This window comes from Sander vitreus, chromosome 20 (genome assembly GCF_031162955.1).
Source record: "Sander vitreus isolate 19-12246 chromosome 20, sanVit1, whole genome shotgun sequence".
Taxonomy (NCBI): Eukaryota; Metazoa; Chordata; class Actinopteri; order Perciformes; family Percidae; genus Sander; species Sander vitreus.
The window spans coordinates 25,597,566-25,608,166 of NC_135874.1; the positions used below are offsets into that span (position 1 = coordinate 25,597,566).

The window sequence follows — 10,601 nt, forward strand, 5'->3', positions numbered from 1 at the left end:
ATATTGTTACTTCTTTCTTCTTTCATCTCATGACCCCTCAGATTTATCATGTGACCCTTTGAAGGGGTCCCTAGGTTGGGAACTATTGGGCTAACTTACCAAATATAACATACTAGGCTATCTAAGTATAACTTGGCTCCACTTCAAGCAGCTACAACACATAGTGTAATGTTTACGAGCCAGGCTAAATGATCTTAGAAGGCCAATCAAAAGTGATAAATTATGAATGGGACAGTATTTATTAAAGCTGTAAGCAAATCAAATCTTCTGCTCAGTGTGAAATTGAGAATATTAGAGCAGATCACCAACACCAAGTGTTGGCCAAGGCTTCATCAATCTGCTTTGATATGTGTCTCTCTACTGGTTTGATTCACTGGGCGGCGCACTTTCAAATTATGGGCTCAACTGGGGACTAAATGTCATTTCGTATTCCATGTGTGACAAGTAAGACGTTATAGTAGTTCAGTAGTAGTAGTAGCCTTGGTGTAGTCTACGTGATACGCAGGTATACGCAGTATACCCACTAAGAAAGCTCCAGGATTTCTATATACCCACCTAAAAGTTATAGTAGTTCAGTGGTAGTAGTAGCCTTGGTGTAGTCTACGCGATACGCAGGTATACGCAGTATACCCACTAAGAAAGCTCCAGGATTTCTATACACCCACCTAAAAATGCCCAATGACACGCAACAACATACTTTCCATTATAATTTTAATATATTTGAAATTTGAAATATCATCTGTGTTTTTCTTCTTCACATAGGCTAAATAAAAGGTATTTCCACTGTAAATTGATGCATAAAAGTGTGTGAGAATGCAGGAAATGAAGTCGTTGATGCTTAAAACTTCCCACCACTATGATATACCCCCCCCCCCAAAAAAAAAAGAAAAGAAAAGGTAGATTCTGGCCAGTATATATACAGTACAGTATACCCACTACAACAGACTACACCACTGAGTAGTAGCTAGTAAACATGTACTTCTTTGGGTGTTTACCACTCTTTAAGGCTCAGGTAATAACTCAACTTCAGTGTTGTAATCAAAGCTTATTGGCCAGAGCCCAACCTGCAAGCAAATCCACGTGAGTGGTAATCCTCTCTTGTGCAGCCCTGTTACCTCCTGCTAACTGGGGACAGGGGAGCAGTGGTATGCAATAATCCCCTTCACCCCATCCCTCCACAGCAATACCCGACAGGCTTTAGTTAGACGAAGCATTTTGCAGTACTGACTCTCTACATCTCTTTTGTTCAGATTTTGCTTCTTTTTTTTATTGCCTCATTGAGTCATTTTCCTTCCAAGACTGTTCTTGGGAAGACTGTTTACGTCAGTTAAGGGTCATTTTTGGTTGTCATTTTCTAACACGTCAGAAAATGGGGATTGACTCTGGAGTCAACATTTCAGGTGATGTTGCACCTTACGGGGGGAAAAGTGCCTTTACCCAACTGGAGCACAACATAGTGGCTGGATATCTTATAACTGCAGGTAACAAATACAACGAATAATGTGAATATTGTGTTGATGCAGTGTGATTTACAGTCATGTGAACAAATTAGGACACCCATGCTAAAGTTGACTAAAAAGAGGAATAAAAAAATCATCTTTAGGAAATTGATCTTAATGCCTTAATTAAAAAAATGAGGAAAAATCCAATCTTTAAGGACACCAATGTTCTTTTCATGTTCATTTTTAAAGGCCCATTTTTAAAGGTTATTTCATGGATCCAGGATACTATGCATCCTGATAAAGTTCCCTTGGCCTTTGCAATCATCACATACCGTTCACCATACCTAGAGATTGGCATGGTTTTATTTCAGTTAGCCTAATAGCTGGTTTGATTTGCATTGAGAGATGATTTTATGGAAAGTACCCCATGCCAATCTCTATGGTATGGTGAAGGGTATGTGATGATGTGGGGGGGCTATTTTAATTCCAAAGGCCATGGGAACTTTATCAGGATGCATAGTATCCTGGATCCATGAAATAACTGGCCTTTAAAAATAAAAATCTGCCTGCCTCTATGGGAATTTAACATAGGGGTGTACTGACTTATGCTCCCTGTATTTTAAGGAAGAACATTTATTTATTTACGATACATTATTCATTCACAAAGAAAATTGGTGTCCTTAAAGATTGGATTTTTCCTCATTTTTTTTAATTAAGGCATTAAATCACTTTCCAAAAGATGCTTTTTTTATTCCTCTTTTTAGTCAACTTTAGCAAGCCTAATTTTTTCACATGACTGTAGCTGCTTGATGTTCTTTTGTATAACCGTGTCCAGTGGTGGAACTCTCAGTAGTCAATGGCACACTCAACACATCTCACAATTAAGTTTCAAACCATCAATAGTACGTTGGGAGGATATATGGAAATTTGAAGTATTATTGGCTGAATTAAGAACATCCATCGTAAAGAATAACACCGACGAATAAAGCGATGGTTTTAAGGGATTTGATCAAAACACTGCTGCATTTCCCAAGGATATGAAAAGTTTGCGGATTTTCAAGAGTAATGGGAAAACTATCTCCGGAAGAATTAGTTTTATTGCAGTTTAATGTGGATAATGTTAGTCGGAGTAGCAGTATCTATTTCTGTTAGTTGTTTTTATTTTTATGAAATATATTTGAAATTAGTGATTGAATGGATCAATGAAAATGGGAGGTAAAGAAAACATGACAATCAAATAAATAGCCTGCTGAAGTTGGGCTTTCGAGGCCATTCGTGGTAAACGTAAAATTAGTCCATTGTTATCCTCTTAAAAACTGTTCTGATAGCGTTATGCAACTTATCCAGGTCTTGGCACTGTATTCCATTCATTCAAAGGATTTTGTTTCTGAATTTTAAATCAACAGCATAAAAAAAGTTGAACCTGTTAACTCTAAAAACGTCAGTGCAGATCCAAAACCATTTCTATCATGAGTCTCTTTGGAAACCAAAAATATTAGACTGAAAACAAGATAGGCTTCTTCATATTTTTATTATACTTTTATTTCATTATACTTGTTTGATGATGAGCATCACTAGTTGTAACATATATGCTGGTCTCGTACTGCCAGACCCTCCTCCACAGCGCTGCGAAGGAGGGTCTGGCTAGTCCACACAGCATTCCGGGATGGGAGAAAAACGTGCTCTAGTTATTGGCATTTCTTTAAACCAATCACAATCATCATGCTAAGCGCTGTACGGAGCAGCGGCGCCTCTGCAAAATAGCCTCGGGAAGGAACTTGTTTTGGTGGAACGTGTGTACGTTCAAAAGTTGTTTTAGTCGTGCAAGAGAAAACTCAGATTGGACAGATAGTCTAGCTAGCTGTCTGGATTTACCCTGCAGAGATCTGAGGAGCAGTTAACCACAGTCCTCAGAAATCTACCAGAGTTTAGAATGCTAACACAAAAGAAGCCCAAGCAACGGATATCTGGCCTAAATGAGTGAAATCCAGCGGAATTTCCGTCGTCAACGGATATAGACTAGATATTTGCTAATCAGAACAGGGTTTAACAATATGGGCTGCCGTTTAGGTGGCCTAAAACGCCACATCGGGCAAATACATTTAAAAACCCACTTGCAATTGGCTAAAAAAAAAAAGTTTTAATAATCTTTTCTGATCATCATTGTATCATAAATGACGTTATCATTATTTTGCCCCCCTCCCCTTGCCCATGTTGGAAAATGCTTGATGAATGATTTGATTTGAATGTACCATTGGCCAATCAAAAGTTGAGTTGGCACTAGTGACGCGTGACTGCTAGTCGCGTTTTTTTTCAATTATTTTTTGATTGCAATTTTTGGGCATTTTTGTCACCTTTTTCGAGTTGTTTTTGGCAATTTTTGGGCCGTTTTTATCTAGTTTTTCAAGGTATTTTTGGACACTTTTTTGGATGTTTTTGTCGCCTTCATTCTTTGGCGCTTTTTCCGCCATTTGAAGTTTCTTGTATCAATTTTTTTCAATGTTTTTGCAGCTTTTTTTAAATACATGCATACATGTCCCGGGACCTTCCTATATAGTTGAAGATCTCAACCCCCCCCCCCCATGTTGAACTCAAAGTTATGTCCTCGCTTTACTCCATGTCTTATTTTCTCTTCTCAGGTGTCATAAGTTTATTAAGCAACATTGTGGTGCTGCTAATGTTTGTGAAGTATAAGGAGCTGCGCACTGCCACCAACTTTATTATAATCAACCTGGCTTTTACCGACATTGGAGTGGCTGGTATCGGCTACCCCATGTCAGCTGCCTCAGACATCCACGGCAGCTGGAAATTTGGCCACACTGGGTGTCAGGTGGGTGGAATGTGAGTGCCTTCACATGTACATTATTTTGCCGATAGAACAACCTACTTCTACATTAAAAACTCATGTAAATAGAACCAAATTTGATGTTGATATTAGGGGCGGTGTATGTTCTGCCAATTCTGTTAAGTTGACACAAATAGAAATGATTAGTCCATTGACAAAAAAAATGATCAGCCAATATTTAGCTAATTAATAAAATGTCTGACTTCCTTTTCATGCAAATTGTTCTTACCCATCTTCTCTAACGTCATCAGAGTGAATGTAATTGTTCAACAAATTTTCATGAATGGGTTCGTTTGATATCGGCCTGTTCTCATGAACCATTCGTTCAAAAAGCTACGAAAAGTTAAGCACTGTAATTCGTCAGCATTCCACGTTTTTTTAACTGTATTTACTACATTGACAACCGCTGTATGAGAACGTGGCTGGCCGCTTAGGGAAGAGGTCAGGGTGGATGGGTGGGCTTTAACATACAGGACTTTCAAGCCAGAGAGCGGAGTTCGCTTCCTGGGGAAAACTAAAGCCTTACACCCAGGAAATGTGTTTTAATCCAAACCACGATCTTTTTCCTAATCTTAACTGGTCGTTTTGGTGCCTAATCTTAACTTTTCGTCATATTTTGTGGACTAAATTTAACCGTAATGTCTGCCGAAACGACCGCCAGCTCACGCTGCGTTGTACCCAGCTCAAAGTCACCTATTTTTGGGTAATTGAACCACCAACTACTGCTGATACAACGGAGGTCTGTAGCCGCGTCACGATGCTCTGTAGCGGCTTAAACAACTAGCAACTGCAGCTCAGCATCATGGAGCTCGTAGCCAGCCGGCATCACGTGACCAGCCGGCATCACGTGACCAGCCGGCGTCATGAAGCTCGTAGCCAGCCGACATCACGTGATTTTGTAGGATATCATACGTTTTGGTGTGCATACATTTTTGTACGATATCATACGAACCCGTTCATGAGAATGCATTGATGATATTATACGAAGAGTTATGCACAACAATTCGTATGACAACCTCTAAGTTTTGCGGCCTTTACAGTTAAATTTAGACGAGAAAATGTTACTTTGAGCCAGGGTAGCGCGAGGTCCCGCTTGTTTAAGGGGCCGTTGACGTTAAGTTTAGCCGACAAAACGTGACTGTCAAGGGCAACGACAGTTAAGTTTAGGAACCAAAACGACTAGTTGAGATTGAAAAAAAGATTGTGGTTTGGATTTAAACACCATCTCCATAAGTAGTACTCCCAGGACACGACACGCGTTTCCTGGGTGAAAGTCTTGTGTTTTCCCAGGGACACGAACTCCGCTGCCCCACTTGAAAGCTCTGTGTTTAATGAACCACAGCACTCTTATACAGGAGCAGTCAATGTGATGCATGCAGCAATAAATACATACGTGGAATACATACGAATAACAGTGCCTTACTTTTTTGAAACTAAGTAAGATTAGTAAGTTAAAAAACGCATATCCTTGTGTGTCTCATTAAACCTTTAAAAAATTGTTGAACTGAACCCTTCGTGTCGCTTTGTTCCTCGAGTGCTCGAAAACAGCTTTCAGAATTATTTCACAGAGGTAAAGCCAGTAGATCACAGGATACGAACCACAAAACAATCGTGATTGGATTGTTATGTTTTTTTTTTTTTTTGCCTCCAGATCTATGCAGCTCTCAACATCTTTTTCGGCATGGCCAGCATCGGCTTGTTGACTGTGGTGGCCATCGACCGCTACCTCACCATCTGCAGACCAGACATAGGTATCTATTCACTGCTCTTCTGCTTTCTAAACAAGGGTGAACATCTCTGCTGGGGATGGGGGGACATGCCAACCTCACTTTTCAAAATCCTTTTTTTTGTATATAGATACATAATTGCAATTATCCATGTGGCAAAGTATAAATGTTGCCTTTGCGCCAAGGACACAGTAGGCAGAAAAACGGCAGAGAGAAAAAAGAAAAATGAAAGCTACACGTCCTGAGCGAAGAGATGCAAAAGCATTCCTCAGAACGTCAGGAAGGAATTTATATATCGAATAATGTCTGCTAGGGCTGGGTTCAAATAATCACTTATCCAATTAAAATCGGTTGTTTGAGTGATCTGATATCGATTCATAAATTCCCTCAAATCAATTCTCTGAGAATCTATTTTTATATCTAAGCTAAATTGGTATTGGAACTACAATTTCCCTAACCTAATTGATGTAAAATCGGAAATGTAATTGAATCGGGACCTTGTGAATCAGAATCGAATCAATTCAGGAAATCATTGGCGATGCCCAGCCCTAATATCTGCTAAGATCACATTTTAGAGAATGTAATTCATATTTTCCTCATTAATGATGTATTATTTCCCAATAACCCTGGGGATATTTACGATCTGCAGGGTTATTGGTGATCCCAGACCTTTCTTATAGTGCCACCATCGGGCCAAGCAATACTTTACTTGTACGTCTATATCAATTGTAATGGAGAGATTGCTACAAAAGTTACGAAACACCCCCATGTTCCCAATGGAACCTTTTTGGTTGTAATGACAATCACAATGACAATATTTTAATGAAACCAGCATCAGTTTAATGACTTTCCTGACCGTCAGTGTGAATGTATGTAATTTATCTTCGCAGGGCAGAAAATGACGATGCAATCGTACAACCTTCTTATTATGGCAGCATGGCTGAACGCTGTGTTCTGGTCCTGCATGCCTATAGTGGGCTGGTCTGGTTATGCCCCCGACCCCACTGGAGCTACATGCACCATCAACTGGAGACAGAATGATGCGTAAGTTATCGATTGACTAGTCAAACAGCAGACAGTCCGCCTCCTAGGATGCGACAAAATTGCAACAAATGTACCAGTAATAGTAAGTGAATGCGAATGATTAGGATTTGAAAGTCTTTTTATAGTCAGCCAGACCCGAGATAAAACATAACCTCAGTATAATTCTTTGAGCAGACACTATGACTGACTCTGCTTTTCCTCCACAGCTCCTTCGTCTCTTACACTATGGCTGTAATTGCTGTGAACTTTGTGTTGCCTCTGTTCGCCATGTTTTACTGCTACTACAACGTGTCCGTCACTGCGAAGAGATACAAAGCCGGCAACTGCCTGGACAGCATCAACATCGACTGGTCCGATCAGATGGATGTCACCAAGGTGAAAACAGAGCCATTCTTCCTTCTTCTAATCAGTAGAGTTAGCATGCACACTTTGATGTAGCATCTGTATTTAAAACTTAATTTGAAAATAACCTTAATGTGGGTCTTCTTGACCTGGAAAACTAAAACAGAGGCAGTTGGCAAATGCCAAAACCGTATGCAGGCACTACTCAATTACGCAATTTTGGAAAGGTAGAGTGAAGAGGAGTAGAGATGTTCAAATTATTGATATATATTGATATTGATATATATATATCAAGCACAATTAGCTTCTAAATATATATATATATATATACAGCGTTTCCTCTATGTTGCTAGCATAGTGGCAGTGTGCCACGGTAAAATTTCCAGTGCCACGGTATCAGAAATAGGGCAGACGCACAACAGGGTTTCCGCTATGTACACCATGCACCACCGCTCCTTCGGCTGTTTATGAAAAGTGATAAAGTCGTAGAGCCGTCTGCTCTACTGAACTCAAGCGATGAAAGCTGCGACCGTGAATTTGACAGCTACAGTTTATTGGAAAATAGTGTTGGGCACACTGACTTTGATGAATTTACTGTTTATCAGACCCCAGATGAGACAAGATGCTAACGTTAGCTAACGCTGCTGTGACGGCGCCTCTGCCTCTGACTCCCATTGCAGGAGAACGCTGTATTCCTCCGACACGCTGTGTTAACGTTACTGTTTTAAAACCGTTTTCCAGGTTAGTGGGGGTGCATACCGCTCAAAACTAACATGAAAAACCTAGCTAGTAATGTTCACTCAGCGTTTAATTTTGTTGTTAAACTGTGTGTAAAATGAGCGGTGACGTTAAATTACCCTACGGTACCGTCTATTTGCTGGATGGTTTCAAGGTAACGGTCGGCAGCTAACATTAGCAGATAAGCCCCCCCCCGCCCCACGCCACCGCTGAAAAAATAAATAAAAAAAAAAAAAAAAAAAAAATATATATATATATATATATATATATATATATATATATATATATATATATATAAAATGGTTGGACAGTAGCTTAAGGATGGCACATGAACAAATTATTTAATTAAGAAAACTATGGAATAGTAACTTGATTAAGTGATCTGCAAATGTTATTTGAATTTTAACGAGGTTTTCGGTTATAGGCTTGTATGGTTGTTTATTGAAAAACAATATATTGAAAACACTTTTTAAAGTTTTTACTTCATTTAAAAAATGGTAGGACCAGAAAGGCATTTTGCTTCTTCCCACTACTTTTTGAGACAAGAGTATTTATTTATTTTGCTTATTCTTGCTTTTTCTCAAAGTGAAATACTTTGTGTCTTGTATTTTATTTACTTTATTTTTGTTTATTTATTTTTTGTATGTTGTTCAAAATAAAACTATTCATTTTTTCATTCATTAATTCATGCATCCATCTCCTAATGACGGCCAAATGAAGCCTCATGGACCTTTATGAACCATTTTATTTATTTTCTGAGCCCACTAGATGGCGCTCTCTGTTCAAAGGGTTGAAAGCACACTGAACTGCCATTCCTTGAGCCTTTTTCTTTAAACCTAGAGCGCCATCTAGTGGGCTCAGAAAATAAATAAAATGGTTCACCAAGTTTCATGAGGCTTCATTTGGCCATCACTACTATCTCCTTAATGTAACTCTGTCCTTACATACAATAAGGACATACAATATTCCACTCATATTATATGGATGCTGTGTTGTTGTGTTTGTGGCCGGCAGATGTCCATAGTAATGATTGTCATGTTCCTGGTGGCCTGGTCTCCGTACTCCATCGTGTGTCTCTGGGCATCATTCGGTGACCCCAAGACCATCCCTGCCCCCATGGCCATCATCGCTCCACTCTTTGCCAAGTCCTCCACCTTTTACAACCCCTGCATTTATGTTGCTGCCAACAAAAAGTGAGTTTTTTTCCGCATCATTTTGCTTTGGTAATAGTCGATGTGCGTGCAAATGTAGTTGTTGCATGTGAAAGGGGATGTGTGTTATTTTAATGTTTAAGGGCGGGTTTTTTTTACACCTATAGTTCGTTAGCTCTGGTCCGAATCAGTTGATGTGTTTGTAAACATGGAGTGATTTCCCCTTGGTTCGGTTTCGTGTCGCACATACAAAAATTCAAGCAAACCAAATGCATCACTACAAACCACGCAAGAATGTTCACTTCTCATATTGGTCAGATGTGTCTGGGGCGGGAACAAGAAAGTAAATACAGAAACGAGGTCCTGTGTTCTGGACTAGTGTCCTTGTATCTCAATGGTCAAACCAGCTTATTTCATTTAAATAATCAGACATTGTTTCGCGAGCGACATAACAACATCTGCTCTGCTCACCGAGACTTCGCTCTGCTCTGCCGGTGTCTGTCTCCAACTTTGGCGGCGGCTGGTTTGACCACGGAGATGCAAAGGACTGCTGTCTATTTCGGTGAGAGAAACTAGCAAGCTGCTACAGTTTGCTGCTCTGACACAACACAAATTGCAAAGCACACCTGACTAGAGAAGACATTTAGCTCGGACTTGCAGAGTACACATAGTTAGGGCGGTTCGAGGTTGGATCACATTCTCACCACAAACAAAATCAATTGTAAGCGTACTGAGACCACCTCTTCATTGAGGTCTCGGTACGATTGTTTGGTCCGCTTTAAGTGCCCATCCGAGTGTGATTCATGTGTGATTCAAGCGTACTAAATGCGGCCACCTTAAAGCTGTACTGTATTTTGCTGTGATAGTGGGATGATCTCTCCCTGCAGGTTCAGAAGAGCCATCATTGGGATGATCCGATGTCAAACCAGGCAGAGAATCACCATCAATACTCAGGTTCCCATGACAACCTCCCAACAACCCCTGACCCAGTGAGGTGAAATTGCATCGGTATCGCATTGTATCAATACACCCTGGCATTAAAACAATGTGTAGAAGATTAATATGATGAAATAACAAGAATCACTGTCAGTGTTTTTCTTTTTACATTCTACCTGCTGTGACATTGTAGGCATTGTTTGCATTCTTGTTACTTCAATAACAAACTGACAATGGAACGCTTTCTGTGTATCTGTATGTATTCTTCATCTGCTTGACAGAAGCATATCCTGTGTTAGAAAAGGCCAAAGCAAGAATCCATTGCTTTGATTTTACATGTTCTATGCTGATACAGAAGTGTCAGCTCTTTTATCAC

General features: G+C 39.8%; 1 protein-coding gene across 1 annotated transcript; it reads left to right on the top strand.

Moving 5' to 3' along the window:
- The first annotated feature begins 1,369 nt into the window (after positions 1-1,369).
- rrh (retinal pigment epithelium-derived rhodopsin homolog) lies at positions 1,370-10,282 on the top strand. Its single transcript, XM_078278247.1, has 7 exons — positions 1,370-1,481; positions 4,082-4,272; positions 5,939-6,038; positions 6,905-7,058; positions 7,265-7,433; positions 9,153-9,331; positions 10,177-10,282. The coding sequence occupies exons 1-7, from the start codon at positions 1,370-1,372 to the stop codon at positions 10,280-10,282; spliced, it is 1,011 nt and encodes a 336-aa protein (XP_078134373.1).
- The last annotated feature ends 319 nt before the right edge of the window (positions 10,283-10,601 follow it).